Source organism: Diplodia corticola, assembly GCF_001883845.1.
Source record: "Diplodia corticola strain CBS 112549 chromosome Unknown scaffold6, whole genome shotgun sequence".
NCBI classification, from domain to species: domain Eukaryota; kingdom Fungi; phylum Ascomycota; class Dothideomycetes; order Botryosphaeriales; family Botryosphaeriaceae; genus Diplodia; species Diplodia corticola.
This window is the reverse complement of record NW_017971485.1, coordinates 349289-371654: the sequence shown is the minus strand read 5'-3', so window position 1 is coordinate 371654 and position 22366 is coordinate 349289. Positions and strand designations below refer to the sequence as shown.

The following is a 22366-nucleotide window of genomic DNA, read 5'->3' as shown; positions in this document are numbered from 1 at the left end:
ATAAGCGAGTAGCAATGTTCGTGAGCGGGAACACGCGCGCGGTAGACGTAGGCCAGGCGGTGCGACTAGCAGAAACGGAACCTTGGGCGGCTTAGGGGAGGCGTTCCTTGGGGGAAACAAACCGCCGTTGGGCCGGTTTTGCTGTAAGACAATCAACGGTATAGATGTTGGGCGATGTCGCGGGTCGGTAGGTAGCCAGCGCGGGGCGGAGGTGAAGGCGCTGACCCACTGATCGCGCCAACGCGAAGTCACGCGTCTGGCCGCCGCTCCCTTCCGCTTTCCGTCGCGTCTCTTTTCACATGCATGCAGCACACACACCCCTCGACCTTTTCCGCTTCTGGCCTCTTGCTGAGTGGCGGGTGCAGACAACACTTCCTTACGCGCCTCCATGCGACAGTGACTGCTGCCACGGTGCGCCTGCGCTGTGCACGCCCAGCCTCCTACGTCAGCGAGCACTGCTCAGCAATCCTTCGCCCCCAACTTGCAAACAAGGCTGTAAACTCCAATGGGGGCCTCAAATGCAAACGCCCTCGCACCCTGCTTAAGCCATGCACCCACTTTCATGCCACATTTCCCGCTACAACTGCTCTTGATTGCTATACTCGCTAGCCATTGTTCTTCGCATATCGTCTCTTGCACACACATCCTACTCCTAGCCGGATGGAATCGCCCGACTCGTTGCATCAATAACCGCCCCCTCGTACGGAGCCAGTGATCCTTTGGCTTCCAGATCTCGGTCGGCTATACGTGTGCTCTGCAAGACATGGTCAGGCACCAGTCGCAAGAACCCTTCCTTCTACGCGAGTCCATGGAAACACCAAAGGGTTTTGGCAAGGCCAATTCGGGCCGGAAAGGCCTGCGGCAATTTCTTGTCAGCAACCCAGAAGTCATTCTCGCAATGGCTGTCGGCATCGCCTGTGTCATGGCCATTTTCGGCTTCACGCTCTGGCTGAGCAGACAGCTATTTGAATGCCCGGCTTGGGCCATAGGTTGCGACATCCCATCCTCGGTCGCGAGCATGGCGGACAATCTTGGATTGGTCCAGGGCATCATCGCTGCAGTGTACGCTGTTTCCATGGCCGGACCCGTCTATACAGTATGCGCCCTCGGCGAGGCGGCAGTGTGGCCAATCTTGAACAAGCAAGCGAAGACTCTGAAAGAGCTGGACTCCTTCCTCTCTGCTGCTCGTGGATCCATCGCATCGTTGCCCTTGGCGTACATGGCCACCCGCTCGACCGAAGCCCTAGTGGTGATTCTGTGCATCACCATCGCAACAATTACCCCGTTGACCGTCTCGCCTCTCGTTGGATACGCCTACACTCGACATGATGTGTCAACTGAGTATATTGGCAATTATATGGCTGGAGGAGTCCTAAGGAACAAGTTCATCCAGAAAAATCCTCCCGTTCGTCTCCCTGCGGCCGCCGCCCAGGCTTTCAATCTCTATACCTCTTGGTCCAGTAACCTGTCTTCTGAGGCGATGCCAAACGTCCGAGAATTCATCGTCAATCGTAACCGGTTGGCCGATCGAGGAGTGGTATCGGTCAATGCCGTGAAGGTCGAGAAGCGCATAAACTGCAGTGGGCACGCTGTCGAATTAACCGACTACGACAAGGTCTCCGTCACAGCAGACACCAAGATGGCGGGAAACAGCAGCAACACTACGCGGATCAGGGTGCAGCCCGTGCTCACTCTATGGGTTGATGATATCAAATACGTAAGCGAGACAAGGACGGTATCGACCCTTGTATTCGCAGCCATCAACGGCACTATCGAGAACGGCGAGTCTTCGGAACCAACAAAAGCAATGAAAGACCAAGGCTATACCGGCGTGTCGGCCGTATCCTGTGATGTCGATGTCAGTTTGGTTGACTCTTCATTCGAAATTGGCAGTGGAACGTCAAATTTCACTACAGTTTCCAATCTGGATATGCTGGAAGGGCCTACCAGCCCGGAGTCCCCGTACGGTGATCTTGGCGACATGGCTGCATGGTTTGGGGCCGTACCATCGGTCATGGGTCTCAGCGTGCATGGAACACAGCCCATGTTCGTGGACTCACAGCCTCTTCCAAAGGCGTATGCTACTTGGACGGGGCCACAAACGTTCCATTGGAAGCTCGACACAATTCACAAATTCATCAACGTCAGCTCGGGGGCCTTGGCCACGTCGTTGCACTACATCGAAGGTAGCGATGAGCCAAGCACCAATTCAACGAGCCAAACTCTGGTATCACGAAAGAACATGAAAAGAATGAACCCTTCGCGGGCGTATTACCTGCTCATCCCGCCTCTGGTAGTATTGGCCATCATCGGCTCTCTGGCTTCCTGGAGTTACTGGATTCACAAACGTGCAAACATACCCATCATGCGTTTGGCCCACGTCTCGGAGGTGATCAAGAGTTCGCAGACTGCAGACATTTCGGAGCCGGCCAGTGAGGACGCGAAGATACCGAACCAGCAATCCAGCCTGAAAACCATGAAGGTGAAATTTGGAGTCGCGACTGGCGGAGTTGTCGGGCTCGGCGAGGATGTAGAAGACTTTTGAGCTGCACTGTTGGCGTTTGGACAGCATAATTCATCCGGTAGAGAAACGAAGCCAATCAGCAAGATGTATTATTACTGAGTTGCGAGCGAGTTTACCCAGGCTTGTGGGTTGTGAGAGATTCTGATGGCAGGTCACAGCGAATTTCCGCCCAATGAGGCTAGCACGATAACGGAATGACGTAACAGATCGCCCACGCCTGCCCGAAATAGGTAAGATGGGGTCCATAGTCGAGGCCGACGCCCACTCCCCGAAGGTCTTTTCCAGTGGCTCCCGCAAGCGACGGCTCTATCATCACTTCTCCCCGCAATCCGGGGCGACAAACACCACACGCCGTCACGGGCGGTGTGCCGACGGCGTCTGGGGCGTCTACGGCGCCGGGCCGACGCTGGATTCGGCCGACGGACTGATAACGGTTACATAATCCCACCTCCGCATCTCGCTGCAGCCGGCTTTATATCTCTCGTTTCCACATCGTTTGTGCTTGCTTTGCTTCTTCGTTCCTCGGTCTCCTCAAAGCGTTCGACCTTGCAGCCATGCACGTTTCCCTGCTGGCGCTTAGCTGTGCCGCGTCCCTGCCGTTGACGGCTCTCGCCCACGCGGGCCACCACCACGACAGAGAGCCCGTTGACCTGAAGGTTTTGGAGCAGAAATGGGGCACTGATGTAAGCACTCGATGCTGCCCGATGCGGAAGGTTGCTGATGGTTCGACCAGTGGGGCTTCTCGGGAATCTCAACCTTTGCCCACCTCCCGCACGTGAAATGCCTTACTGATCCGGAAGTGGATTTCGATATTGGCATCATCGGCGCTCCCTTCGATACGGCTGTAAGCTACCGGCCTGGTAAGCGCGTTTTCTCCTTGTTTCGCGTCCCCATGGTGTGAGCATATATACGCATCTCGGGGCTTTGCTGGGCACCTTTCGCCACGCTCATGATCAGACTCCATTGGGTCCTGGAAAAGAGCATGGGTACTGACGTCCACCGGCACAGGCGCCCGCTTCGGACCGCGAGCCATCCGGGCAGGTTCGGCGCGGCAGACGTCGTTCCGCGGCTTCAACCCACGGGCGGGCATGAACCCGTACACGTCGTGGGCCAAGGTCCTCGACTGCGGCGACATCCCGGTGACGCCGTTCGACAACGCGCTGGCGCTGCGGCAGATGAGCGAGGCCTTCGTCGAGCTGGGCAAGCGCCCGCCGTCGGCCGGCTCGCAGGGCTCGTCGTCGCCGTACCGGGCCAAGTCGAAGCTGATCACGCTGGGCGGCGACCACAGCATCGCGCTGCCGGCGCTGCGCGCGCTGCACCAGATCCACGGCCGGCCCATCGCCGTCGTGCACTTCGACGCCCACCTCGACACCTGGCACCCGGCCAAGTACCCGTCCGCCTGGATCGACCCGGACGACAGCTCCACCCAGTCCTTCTTCAACCACGGCTCCATGTTCTGGTTCGCCTCGACCGAAGGGCTCGTCGCCAACGGGTCGAGCGTGCACGCCGGCCTGCGCACCCGCCTGTCGGGCGACGACGACGCCGACTGGGTCGACGACGCCGCCCAGGGCTGGCACCGCATCGCCGCCGACGACATCGACGACATTGGCGCCCGCGGCGTCGTCGACAGCATCCTCGCGAGCGTCGGCCCGGACGCCCCCGTCTACCTGTCCGTCGACATCGACGTCATCGACCCCGGCATGGCCCCCGCCACGGGCACCCCCGAGCCCGGCGGCTGGACCACCCGCGAGCTCATCCGCATCCTGCGCGGCATCGAGGCCCTGAACGTCGTCGGCGCCGACATCGTCGAGGTCAGCCCCGCGTACGACGGCCCGGCCGAGAGCACCGCCCTCGCCGCTGCCCAGGTCGGATATGAGATCCTCACCAGCATGGTGAAGAGGGGTCTGTTGGACCAGGGCAAGGTTGACGAGGGCAAGAAGGGCGAGAAGAAGGACGAGTTGTAAGCAGGTGTTGCAGGTGGAGCAAGGCCGTGAACGGCGAGACTTGGAGAACGGCGTGTGCTGTATGTCTTTGAATAGGGCAAGAGGAGTGAATTGCTGTTGTAACGAAACTGTGTGACGACTTGATGACAAAATGCTTGATAGAAAAATGAAGAGATACGGTATGCTACAATATCGGCACTTCGTGACAGTGAAAAAGCTTCACATGACATGACCCGGTTTGAGTCTACCCATGTAAGCGAAGTTTTGACTAGCCAATTCAATTGTTGTGTGTGCCCGCTGTCTGAACAAATATGAACATCTCGGACAATCAGGGCAACTTGGAAGTTTTCGTCTATTGGAAAGAATCACGCATACGCTCATAAACCAGAACAACAAGCCCAAGGAACACCGGGGAATAAGTAGGAAGTATGCCATGAAAATCCGCCGCAAACCCAACGCCAATTCCTCCTGTAGGCCGTAGCACAGTGTACGTGAAAGATTTAGGAAGTGATAATGGAAGGGAGGGAGAGGAGGAGTGCATAGCCGGCGCGTTTAGCTCTTGAGAGCCTCCAGTCTGCCACGCATGGCGCTGAGCATCTCCTCGGGGTCCTCCTCTTCTTCGTCGGCGGCAGCGGGCTGGCTGGGCAGCTGGAGGTCCTGCTGGGGCTCCTGGGCCTGGGAGATCTTGTCCTTGAGCACCTCGCTGAGGACCTTGTCGACCTCGGACTCGGCCTCGTCGTCCTCGCCCTCCAGCAGGTCCGTCTCAGGCATCGAGTCGCCGACCATCTCCTCGATGATGCCGGCCTTGACGAGCTCCTGGCTGAGCTCGCGCATGGTGCCCGTCAGCTCGGGCAGGCGCACGAGGGTGTTGACGTCCTTCATGATGCCGGTGGAGGCGCGGATGCTGCCCTCGATCTTGCGCACGGAGAAGGCCTCGTTGACCTGCATCGACACGCTCTGCAGCTGGGCCTTGCTCGTGTGCAGGCGCGAGCTCTGCTTGCGCACGCGGATCAGCTCCTTTGCGAAGACGCGCGTGTCCTGCGCGGCCTGCTTGGCCATGGCCGGGTTGCGCTGGGCGCGCTTCGACGCCTGCACGATGTAGCTCTTGGTCTTCTGCTCGGCCTGCTTCAGCTGCATGATGTCGCGGTCGAGCTTGCGCACGTTCTGGCGGACGAGGGCGTTGCATTTCCGTTTCTTTGCTTCATGTTAGAGTGCGGCTGCGCGGGTGCTCGGGCGGGCGTGACCGACTTGCTCTTCGGGCGTGGGCTTCCACAAGAACGACTTGATGGTCTCCATGGCGCGCGGCGGGGCGCGCGGCGGGCAGGCACAGCGGGGGGCGGGGGGCAGAGGGCGGCTGCAATGGGCGGGCGGGCGCGATCGAGGGGGGGCCTGGAGGCGGACGGGCACATGCAGTGCTCTGGTGGTGGATGCTGGGTGTGCTGCTGGGTGCTGGTGCTGGTGCTGGTGCTGGAACCGGGCGGTGCCTGGGCGCAGCAGTCGGGGCGGCGGGCGGTGGTGGGAGGCTCTGGCTGGCTGGGCGCGGGTGCGGTCCAAGCGCCGAGGGTCTTGGTGACGTTTGCGCTGGGCCAGCGCGCGAGCCCGCGGCGGGGCAGCAGCTCGCTCTCTCTAAGGTCTGCTCGAAGCCTGCCGCTGGCCGGACCAGGACTGCTCCGGCAGTGGCCAGCCCAGGGAGCCGGCTGCGAAGCTCCACTGCGCGGCCTTGCTCATGCGCGTCGGCCCGCGCAGTTGGCAGTGCTGTTCCTGGCGTTGGTTATTTCTACTGCCTTCTACAGCCATCCTCCGCCTTGTGCGCTAGCGAGCCAGCCCTCTACAACTTCCACGGGCAGCTTCCTGTCAACCCCAGCAACTGCACCATTGCACACTCCATCACCACTTCCATTTCCTCTCCCTCGCAACAGAGGCCGCCGCACACACAACACCCTCGACATCCTCACGCAGCCATGTCGCAGACTCTGACTCCCGAAGGTACGGACTTCCCGCCAATCGCACCAACCCCGTCGCATATCTCGTCCGCGCCGCTGTGCTGGCATTGTGCAGCGTCATCGCCGCTGCGCCCTCGGCCCGCCCGCTCTGCCTGCATCTCCGCGCCGACGTGCACGACGCACAGCCCATGCTAACGTGCCTGCCGCAGTGCTCTGGGCCCAGCGCTCGTCGGCCACCGACCCCGAGCGCAACCACGTCTTCCTCACCATTTCCGCCCCGGACGTGCCCAAGGACAAGATGAAGCTGGACGTCCAACCCACCAAGGTCTCCTTCACCGGCCACTCGGAGTTGAAGAACGTCGACTACAAGGCCGAGCTCGAGCTGTTCGCCGAGATCGTCCCCGACGAGTCCAAGATCAACCACACCGGCAAGAACATCGAGATGGTCCTGCGCAAGAAGGACCTCAAGGAGGAGTTCTGGCCCCGCCTGCTCAAGGAGAGCAAAAAGCTGCACTTCCTGAAGACCGACTTCGACAAGGTACGCGACTCACCATCTTAGCCCGCCGGAAGAATGCCTTCTGGCAGTGGCAATCGTACGCTGACTCACAATCTTTCCAGTGGGTCGATGAGGATGAGCAGGATGAGGCTGCTGACGAAGACTACCTCGCAAACATGGGCGGCATGCCGCCTGGCATGGGCGCCGGCGGCCCCGGCGGCGAGGGCGGCTTCGGAGGCATCGACTTCTCCAAGCTTGGCGGTGGCGCCGGCGGCATGCCCGACCTGAGTGCCCTCGGTGGCGCCGGTGCCCTCGGCGGTGCCGGCGACGAGGCTGAGGAAGGCTCCGACGATGAGGACATGCCCGAGCTCGAGGGTGACGGCAAGGCTGCTGCCGGCGCCACCAAGGCAAGTTCGTAGGCCTGCGATCGGCCCCGGTCTCGGATCCGCGAAAAAAGTGGAGGTTTATGATTGTATGCTTGAGCAGAAGGTCGCTGTCGTATCTAGCGATTTTGAATCGATGCCAAAGAAAAAGAGAGATCTTGATATGAGTCGAGCGGGCGATGAAAAGGACGTTTGGAGATGAATCATTGAGGAGGAGGAAGGCTAATTGAGAGGAGCCGGAGAGTGTTGGAGTGTTTTGGCGAAGCGGTGAGGAGCTGAGGACGGCAATGCAACATCAAGTCATGGCTGATGACATAATTGCTGCTTGGTGTCCGGTCTGAAGCACGCACACACACACACACCGGTCAGGGACTGGGCAGCCAGCCACCATCGGGGCCTCGGTCTACAATCATCGCTTTCTCAAACTCAACACACTTTCTTCTCGAGCCTTTTGCGTTCCTTTCTTCAGCATTCAGGGAAGCCAACGGGTAGATGTGGATTATGGAAAATACTCTCGGACAAATGAAGTTATGAACAAGAAGTCGTTTTCCAGTTTTCTGCAGTGTCCACGCCACCGCCGCCGAGGAGCGGGATTCCCGATGATCTGACCTGGGCTTTCTCGTCTCTCTTGTGCACACAATACGAACAGTCATTTCTTGGTGCGAGGCTCATAGGACGGTGGCTCCAAAGTGTCACTCGCCCGGGTAGTTGAGGTCTACATTTTGGTGACAGCGTTTGCACTCAGACCCTTGCATCTTCCGCAACCCGCTCTAATTTCATGCAGGTGGCATCACAGCAATGCAATGTGGTCACTCGGCACGAACTCAGCTCCCGATCACTGCCCGATCACTCGAACTGACTGGATTGTATGTACCACGTACCCGATCTGTGATGATCCTGCATTTAAACCTTTTTCCCCTCGAAAACACCCCGTCTCTACCGATCTTTTTTGGTTGCTGCTCCCGCTTTCCAATGACAAGACAAAACAGGCAGAACAGTTCTGCTGCAACGACAGATAACTGGTGAAAACGGGCTATCTATCGCTGTTAATGCGCAATGGGGCCAACATTAAGACACCCGCATGAATCAGTCCTCGCATCTCCCCTCCGCCAACATGCAGGTTATTCTTACAGCCACCGTTCCCACCATCCCCCACCTGCCGACGTCTTGCAGCACGACCCCGTGGCTTGTAAGTGCCGCGCCGCAATGGCAACAACCCATCCGTCCGTGATGCTTGCAGTGAAGAACAGATACGCCTCCCATGCAGCAGAAGAAAGTTTAGAAGACCGCTTCGGGCCACTTCTTGCTGGCCTCCTCCTCGAATCTCTTCAAGACATCCTCCTCGCTGCCCCATTCCCGAAGCGAGTCGCGCATGGCGCGCGCGTCTTCCAAGGTGAAACTGACACCGTCCTTGGACAGAAGGCGCAGGGCTTCGATCTCGTTTGCGATGCCGCTCTTCTTGGGGTCTAGCGCAAAGCGTGCCTTGTAGCCGGCCAACATATGCGCTGCGCTGTCGGCATGCTTCTTAAGATAGGCCGCGTTGAAGGCTGCGGGCGACGTGCCGCTCGGGATGATGGTGAAGCTGCTGTCGATCACGGCTTTCACTGGGCCCTCGAGCTTCTCGCCATCCGGAAGAGTGTTGACTGGGAAAAGGTCAGTAGTCTTTTCTTGTTTGGGCAACGTCACTTGAATCTCAGGACTAAACTTACGGGTATGCTTGAAACGCACAGTCTGGTGGTGCAAGGTCGGGTTCTCCGGGTCAATGTCATGGGCTGAGCGCAGACACTTGAGCGCAAGAAGCCATTTTCCTGTGCGGATGGGCAGTCAGTCAGCTGACAAGCATGCAATGTCAGATGGTAAGATATTGTACTCACTCCTGCGGAAGAAGACCTCAAAAGCGACGTTCTGTGCTTCAATAGATTTGGGGCTGTTATGAAGCAAAGGGCTGACATATCTCATGGCATCTTCCAGCGGGGTGGCCGTCTCCCTGAGCTTGACGCCTTGAGGGTCGGTGTCCTCCTTCTTAGGCACGCCTTCGGCGTCAACCGCCGGCTTGGGGGGCGATTTCTTCTCTCCCTTCGGGCTCTTGGCTTTCTTTCCAGGCGTACTAGGTGAACCATTCGTTTGAGGTGTCGCAAGCTCCGGTTTGTCGTGTAGAAGGGTGTAAGTCTTGATGGCAGAGACAGCAGCGCGGGTGTAGAAGGGGTGCGCGCGAACGCTGTCCTCCCACCTAACCATATCCACGTATGCCCGGATCTGGCCCTTGCGAAGGGAGAAGGTGTGGAAATCGAACTGGTCTTCTTCCCAAACGCCGAAGATGTCGTGAATGGCCTGGAAGCGCTTGAGCGCAAGGCCAAGCTCGCCCTGCCTGAAGTAGGCCTCGCCATCCTCGATGAGGTACCACATGCACTGCATGTCGTGCAGGTCACCCAATGCGCCTCCCACAGCCTCATTGCGAGTAAACTTACTCATCGTGTCAATGGCCTTTTCGTTCTCGTTGTTGCGCAGCTGGTACTTGGCGCACTTGGTATTGATGTATCGGTCCTTCTCGTCCAGTTCCCTGGCCTCGTTCATGATCTGGGCAGCCTTCTGAGTGTTGCCGTAGTGCTTCCACACGCGAGCCTTGGTCATTGTGTAGTCGACGAACTTAGGATCCAGCTCAATCGCACGGTCGATGTAGTCCAGAGCCTTAGCCAGGTCGCGACTGAGATGGTAGTTGTAATGCTGGGCAAGGAAGTAGAAAACGGCGGGCGTGAAACGGTCCGTGGACTCGCCGTTGGTCTCCTTGGGCTCCTCCGACTCATAGCCAAGCACCAACTCTTCTATGGTCTGCTTCTTTGCAGGATCCTGGTACAACGCCTTCACGTTGTTGAAGGTCGACGGCACGCCCTTCCCTAGCATACGTCTAAGATAGCCATCGGCGGCGTCGCGGAACTGGTCGCCTGGCGGGCGTTAGCTGAATTTTGTTAGCTGCGAAATGACAAAAACATACCTTCCAAGAAATCGAGCGGCACTCTGAGAGGAGCATCATATCTCGGGTTCTTGTCCGCGTAGGATTTGTACAGCTCAAGAAGCTTGTCGACGCTCTCCGCATTGGAGCGATCGAGGCCGAGAGACTTCTCGAGGCCGTCGTAATAGGCGCGGTATTCGGCGTTGCGTTCGAGGAGCTCACGGTAGGCCTGTTCAGCCTCGGGCTTGCGGTCCAGCTGCAGAAGGTATTGAGCACGGAGCTCCATAACAGCGGTTCTGTCGGCATTGGCCTTGTATATGGAGTCAAGGTGCTTCAGAGCGGCCTCATAATCCCCCTTCTCGCCCATGACGGTGTTTTTGTACAGAGAGGCTTCGGAGTGCTCGATGTCGGAGCGTGCGGGCGGGGTCTTCAACGTCTGCTCGAAGCGCTCGAGGATGTCAATGGCTTCGGAGAGCTGGCCGGCGAGGTGAAAGGCGACGGCCAGGGCGGTCCAGTTCTGGCGTATTTGGGGGCGGGCCTTGAGCATGGCACGACGGCTCTCGATGTATCCCTGGTAGTCGCGGACCTGGATCTGCAGGGTGGCCAGGTCGCGCTGGATCTGCAGCGAGTCGGGCTCGAGGCGCAGAGCAAACTTGTAGGCCTTGATGGCTTCATCGTAGTTTTTGGCGGAGCGGTACAGGATGCCGTAGACGTGCCAGCAGATGTGCGACTTGACGTCGTTCTTGAGAGCGAGCTTGGCGAGGGCAAAGGCCTCGTCGGTCTGGCCCTGAGAATTGAGGATCAGGGCCTTCATGGCCTGGGTGTCGCCATGGTTGGGCGTCTTCTTCAAGATCTGCTCGGCGGCCTTGATACCTGGGGCGCAAGTCAGCTCGGCGGCGGGGCAGGCTGGCGGCGGCGGGCGCACCCTTCTTGTACTGCTTGGTCTCGTAGTTCTTGACCAGCTGGCGGAACAGCGAGTTCTCCTTGGAGCTCAGCGGCTGCGGCATGGCGGCTGCGGGGGGACTGGAGCGCAGCTCAGAGCGGAGCAGCTGTGTGCGGAGGAGCGGTCGCGTAGACGGGGCGGAGGGGCGGGGCGGGGCGGAGGAAGTGGACGGATGGTGGATTTCACTCAGACAATCATCTGCACCGGCGCCCGTTGGTCGCTGGGGATTGGCCTGGATGGCAGCTGGGGCAGAGGCTCTGGCCAGGTGGATGCTGCAGCTTGGAGGGCGTCATGGGCGAGAGATCGTTTCGTCGGCAAGCGCCCGCAGTTCTTCCGCGTCGCACGTCACTCACTGCACCTTCCGCGCCCGCATCTCACAACTTCGCTTTCGCCGTCACAAAATGCTGCCATTCCGTCGCCAACAATCGCTCGCAGCATCATGCGGGGCCGTCGTCCTCGGGCCAGCCACCCGAGAGCACCGCGGCAGCGCGCTAGCGTCTACCAGCCCGCCTTTGTCCACGTTCGAAGAAAAAAAAGGGGAGCGGGAGGAAGCGACCAGAAGATCCTACTATTTTCCGGATTGGGAGAACCGAAGTCTTGGGTAAAGTAGGGCCCATGCACCACTTATAGAACCTGTGGGGATACTATGCGGCCACGAACACCAATTATCATGCAGGTAATCACTCCACCAAGCCGGCATTTCCGTTGAGAGAATCTGCATTCAATAACACAAAAGAGACGCGCTGTTGCGCTGGCCCATGGCAGCTGCAGTCGTACGCCGAGAACACCTCCAAATCCAATCCATCCCGCGCGTTGAGAATCAATCTAAACCTGGAGGTAGCCAACAAAGGAAATCAGGGGAAGCGAGGGGCGTTGTCACACTGCTCAATGAAGCGGTAGATGCCCTCGAATCCTTGGTACTCCAACGGTGAATATGCGTCGGAAATGGCGCTGTCCCGAGCATGGCTCGTGTGCAGGCTCTCAAACTCTGAAGGCGCAGATGGCGAAGCCCAGGGATTTTCATCGCAGACGTCTTCATAGTCATTTCCCGTCTCCGACAGGGTGGAGAGCCCTGCCGAACTCATCGCATCGTCTCCGGCGGCGAGCATGCTGCGCCACTCGATAGGTGCCTGGTACATGGGACGTTCGTGGGCGGGCTTCTTTGCGAGAAAAGACGCCTCGGATGGGGTCTTGCTCGGCGCAAAAGGGAACATGAGAGCAATCTCTGTGCCAACGAAGCCGTCAAACTCTTCATCCTGTCGAATGAAGCCGCGCTGCACACCCAACTCATCGCATAGCCTTTCGACTGTGTCCGCATCCACGCCAGGGAAGTGAATGCATAACGTCGAGTCGTGGTACGTGATGGGCAAATCCCCGAGAGCTGAGAGGCGCTTCAAGTCGTTCAGCACGGCAGCAAGCTCCTTCAAGGCCCTGGAGAAGTCCGCGGACAGCACGTCGAGGAGGCCGTCGGTGTTGAGCGTCATCTTCTCGGCGCTGCCGGAGAAGCCGGTCACGGCGGAGAGAGGGGTGAGAGCAGTGACGGTGGGGTTGATGGAGAACTCGATAGTCGAGCCCGGCGTGGCCTTGGGAACCTTGGTCATAGTGCGGCCAACCTCGTCCTGGAGGGCGCTAACGGTAAGCCACTGCTTCTCGCCCGTCCTTGGGTTGACGCCATCGAACTGGGCCTTCTTCCCACCAATCAGAAAGGCGCGGACGGCCTGTGAGACGTTCTGCACGACCTGAGCCTGGGCAGCAGGCGTGTGCGAGAAGTAACGCGCTCCGCCGACGCGGCCGCCGCCGAGAGAATATCCACCCGCGGTCCGACCAAGGGTGCCTCCGGTCAGGTTTGGCCGGAGCGTGGACGCAAAGGGAGCACGGCCGGGGGACTGGCCGATGGCGGCACGGACGCTGGAGGCAGGGAAGCTCGCGCGATCGTACTTGACGGAGCGACGGGCCTCGGTGGTGAAGCGGCGGACGGTGGCGTTGATGAAGCTGTGGGTAGAGTACCAGCGGCCTTTGGTCTGCTTGAGCTGGGCGATGCGGTGCAACGGGTGGCGTGGAGCATTGCGGGCGTAGGCCGGGGCGAGCTGCGCCTCAGCGGGGCGGATGGAGGGAGGAAGTTTGTCCTGGATGAGCTGCTGCGTCTTCCTCCAGGCTGCCCTTTGAGTCAGGCGGCGATTAGCAGGCGGCGACGGGCGGTCGGGGCGGGCAGGACTCACTTGAGCAGCTTGGAATTGCGAGCCACCAGCTTATGCAGGTGGCCCACGGATGGCGCCATGTTGAGCTGGGAGTCAAGCCTTACGAGGCTGCGTGGAGTGACGGGTGGTGAGACTGGAGGTGGCGGTAGGTCCGGGAGTATAAGTACAGCACTCTCTCGGCTAGCGCGATCCGGGGGGCTCTAGCCGTATCGCAGTGACGCGACAGCGACAGGCTAAGCCAGCGTTAACTTGCTTCTTCATCGGACAGATACGGCTCTGGCCTATAGGCTTGCTACAATACGACCAGGATTTGGATTTACTACGAGTCAGCACGACCCTTCCCTTCCACGTGACTGCGGCAGTGTGGCGGTGCTCGGCGGCGGCGCCCCACACGTCACAGTGCGGCCGACGGGACGGTTTTCTCCATCCACCGACACCCGCCGTCCCTCGCCATGTCCGACGACGAGGCCGATCCCGAGCTCGTCGCCCTCCTGCGCGCCCACCTCGGCCTGGGCCCCAAAGATGCCAATGCCCCGGCCGAGACCAAAGTGCTGGACCATGCCCATTTCATCTACAACAACAGTATTGATGTCGCCCTCGACATGAAGGGCTGCCAGACGGCCGCCGCGTCCATCTGGAAGCAGATGCGGGAGCGCGAGTACAGCACCAGCACTTGGTCTGAGCACGAGTTGCACCCCAAGACCAAGGACGAAGCCACGGTGAATTTCATCTTCACCATGGACCTGCTCAACTTCTCGTTTTGGTCCGCCAAGGGCCCCGGCGACTGCTTCTCCATCGTCTACAAGGGCAGAAAGTGGACCGGCTACTGGAGTCTAGTTGCAGCTCTGCAGAGGGCTCTTGATGGCGGTATGCCCGCCTGCTCCGTATTCTGTGCTTGCCTGACGATGCCCAGACATCCCCATCACCGACCCGTCCTTCTGGGCCGACGAGGAGGCTTGTACCGAAGACGTGTTGCGTACTGTCTTCAGCTCGGCGACAGAGGAGGAGATCCCCCTCTTCAACGAGCGCTTGCAGTGTCTGCGAGAAGCAGGCAAGGTCCTCGAAGAAGTTTGTGTCCTAGACCCTGCACTCCATGGCACGCGCTCACACCGCCGAACAACAGCAATTCGACGGAAGCATCGCCACTCTGATCTCCGATGCCCAGAACTCGGCGGCTAAGCTTGTCAACCTTCTCGCTGATCACTTTGCCTGTTTCCGGGATCAGGCCAAGTTTGAGGGCAAGACGGTCCGTCTCTTGAAGCGCGCGCAAATCCTCGTGGCCGACCTGTGGGCCGCATTTGATGGCGAGAGCTATGGCGAGTTCCATGACATTGACACCATCACTATGTTTGCCGGTACGTGTCGCCAAAGTGAGCCGGACTGGTTCTGTGCTGACGGAGCTGCAGACTACCGTGTTCCGCAGATGCTGTATACTCTCGGTTGCATCTCGTACAGCCCACCGCTTGAGGCGCGAATACGCCACAAGGAGGAGATTGAGCCAGGGCATAGCTGGGAGATTCAACTAAGAGGTAAGCAGTGATGACGCCATGTACCTAAGACGCACTAAAAAGAGGAGCGTAGGGTGTAGCATCTGGTGTGTAGAGCAGATCCGACGAGAAATCGTCCGGTGCCATCCGGAAGCCAAGGTGAACGCCATTCTGCTCGATTTCTTCCTTTACGACACCATGAAAGAGCTGGAGGAGGCCGGCAAGGAACAGGTCCCCCACCACCGTACGAGAAGCATCTGGTATTAGCCAAGTCACGGGAGCTTCCGAGGAGCAGATATCCCGGACGGATGCAACCCGAGGGCCACGCGGCGTTGGAGATGCACACTGACCGAGTGATGACTGGCACTCGAGTGCTCGTGACGGGATTTGGAGGCTGCCGCCATGCGAAGAGTTGGGCACGTCGAGCCTACAAATAGCACACTCGATTCCCTGGCTAGGCTGCATTGCTCGGGGAGCACAGGAAAGCGCTCGACGATCCGGCTGGCAGTCGTGAAATACAGCAGATAACGTTCAAGAGAGGGAACGAGCAAGGAGCGAGTGACTTGATTGGAGCGATGGCATGCACTGTGGCAATTGGACGTTCGAGAAGAAGGTTGAGGATTCAGGGATCCGAGTCAAGATGATGTGCCAAGGTGCGGGAACGGAGAGTCTGATGCATGGGAATGAGTGTTTCACGCGGGGGAAGGGCCGAGGGCCGTTGGCTCGACGTCAGAAACAGCCGATGTGCAGCTTCGCCGGATCGACGAGGATGCTAATATGCAGCTGCCACGTCGGCCATGCGCGCATGCATGAAAGCTTGCTGCGGCACATGCGAATGTCATCGGCGGCTCTGCGGCGCTACCTGCAGCTCTCTTCTTCCAGCATGCCCCCAGCTGTCTTCGGTGCTGCCTCCGCTACACCCGTGGCGTGCTGGCATTTGTCTCCCTCGCGCTGCTGCCGCCTGCCATGGGATGCTGTGGATTTGCTATTGCCGCCCACCCGGTCGAAGCAGCGCCGTAAGACCAATCCAGCCGCTTCCGGCTCCGGTGCGTGTTCGTGATGCATCTGCAGTAGTGTCGCGACCTGGCATACGTCAGTCTAGCTTGCTGGGCTACGCCCTCCCGATGCCGTTGCGGATCCTCGCCACCCACGCTCCCGCTCGGCCTATCCTAGCAGCCCTTCGCATTCTGACTTTGCCAAGGTGAGCTTACCCGCACACTAACGGCTTGCTCTCGTGCAGATTCCCATGCCGGCCTTCCCAGCCATGTCGTTGTTTGAAGTTTGCGTCAACCTGTTCCCACCGCCGGTGTCATGTGCTGTGGACTGCTCACCTCCACTGGTCCTTGGCCTTATTTTCTTCTGTTCCTCTGGCTCTTCGCCGGTCCCGCACTATAGATTCTCGAAACCATGAGTCCGCATGCCTTTCTTGCGCTGAGAGATGAGTCGGCTCCCGCTGCCATTCCCTTGGGCGGGAGGGTCATATCAGTGCGACCGTCTCCCTCTGTCCTCCGTTCCGCTTCGCTGACCCTTGGCTAGATGGTTCTCTCTCTCGTCACGCTCACTATCCTCGCCATCTGCATCACTCGCCGTGTTGAGAACGTCGGGAGGTGGAGCCGGCTGCCCATCACGGGCTGGCTGATCATCATCATCTACTTTGACTCTTTCCTCTTCGTCTTTGTCACGGCAATGTTCAAGGACATCGGCATCAATGAATCGCAAGGCATCTGCGAGGGTGCGATTCTGCTATGTGCGCAGCCCTTAGCCACCACTCCAGCCCCGCCATCTAACACCTCGCAGGCCTCGTCTGTTACATGAGCACCAAGGTCTTCATCTACACCTTCCTGGTCGAAAAAGCCGTATGCATGCCCACGCCTCCTTTTCCGGTGCATGTGCTGACCCTTCGAAATAGTACATCGTCCGTGGCAGCCACAAGCCGAGACTCAGCGACAGGCTGTATGTCTTCAACGCATTCGGACTGATTACCCCTTACGTTGGCATAGTGATCCTGAACTTTGTCTGGTATGTTCGCGCCGCATCTTCCTCGGAGCTTTCATCTGAAGCTGGTCGTGTAGGAAAATTGCCTACATCGACGACATGGGCACTTGTATCATTGGCATGCAAAAGAAAGCCATGATGCCTCTCATCATCTTCGATGTCGTCATTAATGTCAGTCAATTCGCTGGTACTCCTCGAACCGCCGCATTAGCTGACAGATGCAGGTCTATCTTACTGCCCTCTTCATCATACCGCTTCGTCGTAAGTCATTGAGAAGGGGAAAGCAGAGCAAGCCGAGGCATTGCACTCACCTGGCTATCAGGGCTTTTTTCGTACCAGCATAATACCAACAAATCCCTCCGTATCATGGCCCTCCGTACCTTTGTGGGCAGCTGCGCAACACTTATCTCCAGTGTTGTGAATCTCACCGTCTTGATGGCTCTGAAGGGAGAGCCGGGCTGGATATGCCTGATGTGCTGCAACGCCGACAGTAGGCCACACTCACCCGCGCATTGCATCTCCCGTTTCCTCCAGCTAAGCGCCATGGCGATAGTCCTGTTCTCCGTCCTCGTGCTCCACTGGGTCACAAGCTTCGACAAATCCACGACCGACAGTAGCTACGCCCGCGAGCAGAACCGCAACAACGACTCTGGGACCATTGCTAACCGACCTTCCCGAAACGGCACGTTTCCGACGGCAAACAGCTCGGTGCACAGTGGCCATCCCGAGACCAAAGCGAATGTGGGCGGTCTGCGGCGGGACTCGCGTTGTCCTGCCCACCACAAAACCGGCTGGGACGCAAAGGCCAGCATCAAGACACAGTGCTGTGCTGGCAACGACCAACCCAATCCTGAGGACATCGCCATGGATCGCATTGTTGTCAGGACCGAGCGTATCTTGAAGATTGAGAGCGACAACCACAGCGACCGGAGCGAGTCCAGTGCAGAGCCAGAGTCCGGGTCAGGCAGTCGAGGCTGCAGTAGTACAGATGGAATCGTAAATCGGGTGTGATCACGTAGCGCATGTTGTTTCCTTATCAAAAAAAAAAAATTTAATTTATATATAGCCTTATGACGGATAGCTCGAGCGAAGAGCGGGCCGCGTGTTGAACGAAAAGAGGAAGCCATGGCAACACAAAACGAGCCTGTGTTGGTGGAGATGCAGTGCGAAGGTGAGGGATAGATATAGGGTCATGCAACCCAAAGCGGTAAGCAAGCAAGAACCCACCTACCCTACCCAGCATCCAGACGCGCGCGGGCGAGGCACGCGCGACCGTGAGGCGGGAGCACGTGCGCAAGGCTCGCCGCTTACTAGGTACCTACTGCCGTGTCGGCCTGGACAAAAAGTGCCTTGCGAAAATGATGCGGCCCCCCCCTCCCCTCCCGACGATTTTTCCCAACACCTGGCTCACCTCCCGCATATTACGACCCACTTTGCGCCAGCTTACGGCTTGCGTTGGCGTCTCCATCCACGCGGCAGCGGCAACAGCATCAGCATCAGCGGCGGCAGCCCTTTCTCGCCCCGCCCCCAACCTCACCGCTCGAATCCTACGTCCTCCCCCCTTTTTTTTCTCTCTCTCTCTCTTCCCCCCATCGACGCAGAAAATGGCCCCCGATGATCAGCTCGACATTCTTTCGTCAGTGAGTTGAAGGCCGGCGGCCCCCATTATTTCCCCCTTCGCCCGTCCCTCTGACTTTTTTCTTGGCGAAGCTCCTGACCAGTCTCCGCAATGCCAAAGCCACGTTTGGCGAGGACAGCGCCAAATATCGCGAGATGAAGGCCTGGATCGACGCCTACATCTCGTCTTCGGCTGCATCCGCCGCCGCCACCGCGCAGGAGACGGAGGCTCCGCCTGCCGGCGTTGCCAACCACCCCGCTAGTGCTCCTGAGCAACAACAACAACAGCAGCAGCAGCAGCAGCAGCAGCAGCAGCATGTCTTCAATCTCGCCTTTCGGCCGCGCCCCCAGGGTGCGGGTTACGCTCAGTGAAACTAAATGGTTTATTGCATTAAGCGTGCGGGAAGCCGCGTAAGACTAAGGAGAGCCAGCTTTCACCGGGTGGACTGCCTTTTTCCCCAAAAAAGAGAAGAGAATGAGTAGGTAGTGTGGAGCCATCCCATAACTCGTCAGCTGCTCAGCTGTTCAGGGCGCCGGGCACCGGACACCGGACTCCAGAACCGTCTCTCCTCCGATAAGCAAGCGGCCGGGAAACAAAAGCACACGAGAACTCCATGCAATGCTGGTATCCAGTCCAAAAGAATAGCAGAACCAAAAACGAAAAAAAATGACTTCTTTCCTCGGTGGTCCTCGAGGGCGGGTCCTGTAACAGGTGTGGAATCCGTGTGAAGCCTGCCTTGGCATGTACCAGACATCCCGCCGCCCTGCGCTCGCCGACCTGCTTCAAACCGGCAATCCCGTCGTGAAAATAAAAACGTCCTGAAAGTCGCGTAAAACGTCTGCTGCCAAACTTCGAGCGCTTGTTGCGCGGGTATTGGTCGATCCGTGCTAGTTCATCGTCGAAAAGTCCTTGCATCATCCTCTTGATCGTATCGTAATTATGGCCGCCGTGCGGGTTCCAGCACCGGCCCGAGAATCTAAAGTTTCCATTCACAGTCATTGCTGCCTCAGTCGATGAGCGGTTTTCGCTGTCCGCCAACGTATGCCATCCCCAGCGAGGCAAGTCCCATCGCATCGGTGGCCTTGACAATGTGGGCTGCAGGGAGCATCGGGTTGTCCGGGCTGACGTGCGCGGCATCTTTCGCCGCCTGCTCAATCGCCTCCATCTCTTGCTTGCATCCGGCATGGTCAAACGGACAAACGACAATGGGTTGCCGGAGTAATATGTCCTTGGCCGCTGACATTTGAGCCTGCTGCGCATTAGCGGACAAGGTTAGCCATGGCGATGGGAAGAGAGTGCATACCTTAACTGTCAAATAGTACTCGATCTTGTATAGCGTCCCCGTTGTTGTGAAGCCGCTCACGCCGTACATGGGGAACTTGGAATTCCCCCGGGGCATGACCCCCTCGCTATCTCTGTAGTCTTTTGCTGGGAATACCAGGCCGAGGTTGGTGAAATAACCGGCTTCGGGCATCTTGACGCCCACGGCTTGGGTGGTTTTGGTCAAGCACTTTACTTTGCGCGTGGGCTCATCGCCCTCGTGATTGTAGATGATCTCCTCATCTATGCCGACAGTAATCTTCTGGATGGTGACTTTTTTGGCCTTGGCCATCCAATCGGGATTCGGGGAGAGCCTGATGTAGACGCTTACGGGATCTAGCGGTCCGTAGGACCAGCGCGGGAGCGAGATGCCGAGAGTGACGAGATGGTCCGACACGCGCTCCGCGGACTCGGGCCTGTTGTACATGCCAAAGGTGGACAGGGTGTCGTATCGCGCTATGGGGACGGGGAAGGCGTATTTCTTCTGTTCCTGGGCGCCTTGTTGCACCGTCACAACCAGCTCGTAGTACGTTTCGGCGGTGCGGCTGGGCAATTGCAGACTTGCAGGCGGCACCCTGCGCGCAATCTCCTCGCCGCCGCGGCCGTAGGGAATAAAAATTACAAAGGGCAGGTCCATGGCCAGGATGCTTTCCGCCTCGCGACCCAGCGGTGACCGGTACAGCAGCATCTCCTTGCCCACAATGTCCACAATCTCCTTCCGCGGGGCGGCGAGGTGCTTCTTGGTGACCGAGTCGGCGGCGGGATGTATGCTCTCGCGGCGCTGCAGGGCGATGGTGACGAGCGAGACGGCGACGGGGGCAGAGACGCCGACCAAGGGCCGTATCTCGACCTTGCCCTCCAGTCGCGGCTGGGGCGCGGGGAGAGAGGGTCAGCAAAGGTCGCAATTGCAAGCGGTCAGAGCAGGCGGGCGGACGCACCAATGTTGCTGATATACCAGGGTAGCCGACCAGGAAGTTGCTGTTGGGCGGGCCAGAGACGCGCACGAAGGCGGCCATGGCTGCGGTTCACAGGCGAGCTTGGGCGCTGGGCAGCGGTAGGGACGGCATGGGAGAGCACCGCTGCTCGGCGTGGAACGCCAGCTCTTGAAGCAAGGCGGGCGGTCGGGCGGTGCCTGGAGGTGCGACAGGTCTGAGTGGGATGCGACGTGGTTAGGGCTGCGGAGCTGGCTCAGGCGGAGGCTCAGGCGGATGCGCGCGAGGCTGGCGTGGGCGGGCAGGCAGCGGGCAGGCAGCGGGCCTGGGATCGGGCGCTCTGGAGCGTCGAGCTCCGGCGTGGGCGGGCGGGCGGGCGCGCGGTGGCCGGGGCGGACGGGGGGTGCAGAGGACGGGCCTGGCGGGTCGCGATGGGGGAGAGGTGTAGGCTGTGGCGCTGACGGGACGCAGGCAGCTCTGAGCCAGGCCGCGGGCGGGAGAGGGTGTCACGATGCGATTCGACGGCTGCGGTTGGCGGGTCGGCGAGCGCAGGGACGGGCTCCAAGCGCAGCGGAGCGATCAAACACTTGGCCAGCGCTGCGCTGCGCTGCGGCCGCCTGCTGACCGCGCCGCCAGAAGTCTTCGCCCTCACGTCACTGCGTCAGCGCTGCGCCCGACGGGATGCCACTCGCCCTGCGCCGCCATGTCCGTCACGGTACGCCGCCCGCCCGCTGCTCCCAGCCTCCCAGCTGCTGCTGCTGACCCCGCTGCAGCTGCACTCCGACCTCGGTGATCTGAAGATCGAGCTGTTCTGCGAGAGCGTGCCCAAGACCGCCGAGGTGCGCGCCGCAGTGCCGCAGCGCTGCCCCCGCCCCGCCCACGCCCACGCCCCCGCTGATGCCACTGCCGCAGAACTTCCTCGCCCTGTGCGCCTCCGGCCAGTACGACGCCTCGCCCTTCCACCGCCTGATCCCCTCCTTCATGGTGCAGACCGGCAGCCCCGCCACCGACCCCAAGTCCAAGAGCTCCGTCTCCGTCTTCACCACCCCGGACCGCCTGTTCGAGGACGAGATCAGGCCCGCCTTGCGCCACAATGCCCGCGGCATCGTAAGCATGGCAAACAAGGGGCCCGACACCAACGGCAGCCAGTTCTTCATCTGCTTTGCCCCAGCCCCCCATCTGGATGGCAAGAACACCGTCTTCGGCCGCCTCATTGAGGGTGACGATGTGCTGGACCAGCTGGAGGGCCTGGATGTCGACAAGAAAGGTCGCCCGAAGCAGCGCGTCACCATCAAGAACGTGACCATCCACGCGAATCCTTTGGCTGGATGAGCCCACAATGCCATTGCTGCCGAGAGACACTGCCCTGGCCCACGATGCCGGCTGACACGCGCGCCAAATTCGAGGGCTGCCGTGTCTCCAGTGCTCGCTGCAGTCTTCGCCTCTGGATGCAAGCAAGGCTTGGGGATGAAGTTGGCAGCTTTGCGCTCGATTGAGCCATGGGGCCTGGGGCCTCATCCGGCGTACCATCCATTAAAGTTATAACGGACATTCTCCCGCTATGGCGCGCGCTGTCCCTCTTTCGAACCCACCTCGTCCGATTGGCTGGGCATTTGAGGTAGAAGACAGTAATG

At 59.4% G+C, this 22366-nt stretch overlaps 11 protein-coding genes across 11 annotated transcripts; 7 read left to right on the top strand and 4 right to left on the bottom strand.

The window, feature by feature from the left end:
* Positions 1-763: 763 nt before the first annotated feature.
* BKCO1_6000135 (uncharacterized protein) lies at positions 764-2545 on the top strand (the record flags this gene model as incomplete). The annotated part of the gene is made up of 1 exon (XM_020277778.1): positions 764-2545. The coding sequence occupies one exon, from the start codon at positions 764-766 to the stop codon at positions 2543-2545; it is 1782 nt and encodes a 593-aa protein (XP_020133787.1).
* Positions 2546-3078: 533 nt separating this feature from the next.
* On the top strand, positions 3079-4488 carry BKCO1_6000134 (agmatinase; the record flags this gene model as incomplete). The annotated part of the gene is made up of 3 exons (XM_020277777.1): positions 3079-3207; positions 3258-3384; positions 3533-4488. The coding sequence occupies 3 exons, from the start codon at positions 3079-3081 to the stop codon at positions 4486-4488; spliced, it is 1212 nt and encodes a 403-aa protein (XP_020133788.1).
* Positions 4489-5019: 531 nt separating this feature from the next.
* BKCO1_6000133 (snf7 family protein) lies at positions 5020-5763 on the bottom strand (the record flags this gene model as incomplete). The annotated part of the gene is made up of 2 exons (XM_020277776.1): positions 5020-5661; positions 5716-5763. 2 exons carry the CDS (start codon positions 5761-5763, stop codon positions 5020-5022), a joined length of 690 nt encoding a protein of 229 aa, XP_020133793.1.
* Positions 5764-6428: 665 nt separating this feature from the next.
* Positions 6429-7325, top strand: BKCO1_6000132 (cs domain-containing protein; the record flags this gene model as incomplete). Its single annotated transcript, XM_020277775.1, has 3 exons — positions 6429-6453; positions 6620-6948; positions 7029-7325. 3 exons carry the CDS (start codon positions 6429-6431, stop codon positions 7323-7325), a joined length of 651 nt encoding a protein of 216 aa, XP_020133794.1.
* A 1242-nt stretch (positions 7326-8567) lies between these two features.
* On the bottom strand, positions 8568-11246 carry BKCO1_6000131 (n-terminal acetyltransferase auxiliary subunit; the record flags this gene model as incomplete). Its single annotated transcript, XM_020277774.1, has 5 exons — positions 8568-8932; positions 8999-9097; positions 9164-10231; positions 10282-11112; positions 11165-11246. The coding sequence occupies 5 exons, from the start codon at positions 11244-11246 to the stop codon at positions 8568-8570; spliced, it is 2445 nt and encodes an 814-aa protein (XP_020133791.1).
* A 790-nt stretch (positions 11247-12036) lies between these two features.
* BKCO1_6000130 (casein kinase ii beta 2 subunit protein) lies at positions 12037-13460 on the bottom strand (the record flags this gene model as incomplete). Its single annotated transcript, XM_020277773.1, has 2 exons — positions 12037-13342; positions 13402-13460. 2 exons carry the CDS (start codon positions 13458-13460, stop codon positions 12037-12039), a joined length of 1365 nt encoding a protein of 454 aa, XP_020133792.1.
* A 372-nt stretch (positions 13461-13832) lies between these two features.
* On the top strand, positions 13833-15134 carry BKCO1_6000129 (putative cobyrinic acid-diamide synthase; the record flags this gene model as incomplete). Its single annotated transcript, XM_020277771.1, has 5 exons — positions 13833-14247; positions 14294-14448; positions 14504-14735; positions 14787-14909; positions 14962-15134. 5 exons carry the CDS (start codon positions 13833-13835, stop codon positions 15132-15134), a joined length of 1098 nt encoding a protein of 365 aa, XP_020133915.1.
* A 1140-nt stretch (positions 15135-16274) lies between these two features.
* BKCO1_6000128 (ring finger domain protein) lies at positions 16275-17873 on the top strand (the record flags this gene model as incomplete). Its single annotated transcript, XM_020277770.1, has 7 exons — positions 16275-16352; positions 16404-16614; positions 16665-16723; positions 16777-16886; positions 16940-17033; positions 17087-17123; positions 17185-17873. 7 exons carry the CDS (start codon positions 16275-16277, stop codon positions 17871-17873), a joined length of 1278 nt encoding a protein of 425 aa, XP_020133914.1.
* Positions 17874-18466: 593 nt separating this feature from the next.
* Positions 18467-18851, top strand: BKCO1_6000127 (uncharacterized protein; the record flags this gene model as incomplete). Its single annotated transcript, XM_020277769.1, has 2 exons — positions 18467-18502; positions 18573-18851. 2 exons carry the CDS (start codon positions 18467-18469, stop codon positions 18849-18851), a joined length of 315 nt encoding a protein of 104 aa, XP_020133799.1.
* Positions 18852-19486: 635 nt separating this feature from the next.
* On the bottom strand, positions 19487-20816 carry BKCO1_6000126 (arrestin domain protein; the record flags this gene model as incomplete). Its single annotated transcript, XM_020277768.1, has 3 exons — positions 19487-19729; positions 19784-20668; positions 20739-20816. The coding sequence occupies 3 exons, from the start codon at positions 20814-20816 to the stop codon at positions 19487-19489; spliced, it is 1206 nt and encodes a 401-aa protein (XP_020133798.1).
* Positions 20817-21435: 619 nt separating this feature from the next.
* BKCO1_6000125 (peptidyl-prolyl cis-trans isomerase-like 3) lies at positions 21436-22064 on the top strand (the record flags this gene model as incomplete). Its single annotated transcript, XM_020277767.1, has 3 exons — positions 21436-21447; positions 21506-21571; positions 21645-22064. 3 exons carry the CDS (start codon positions 21436-21438, stop codon positions 22062-22064), a joined length of 498 nt encoding a protein of 165 aa, XP_020133800.1.
* Positions 22065-22366: the final 302 nt, after the last annotated feature.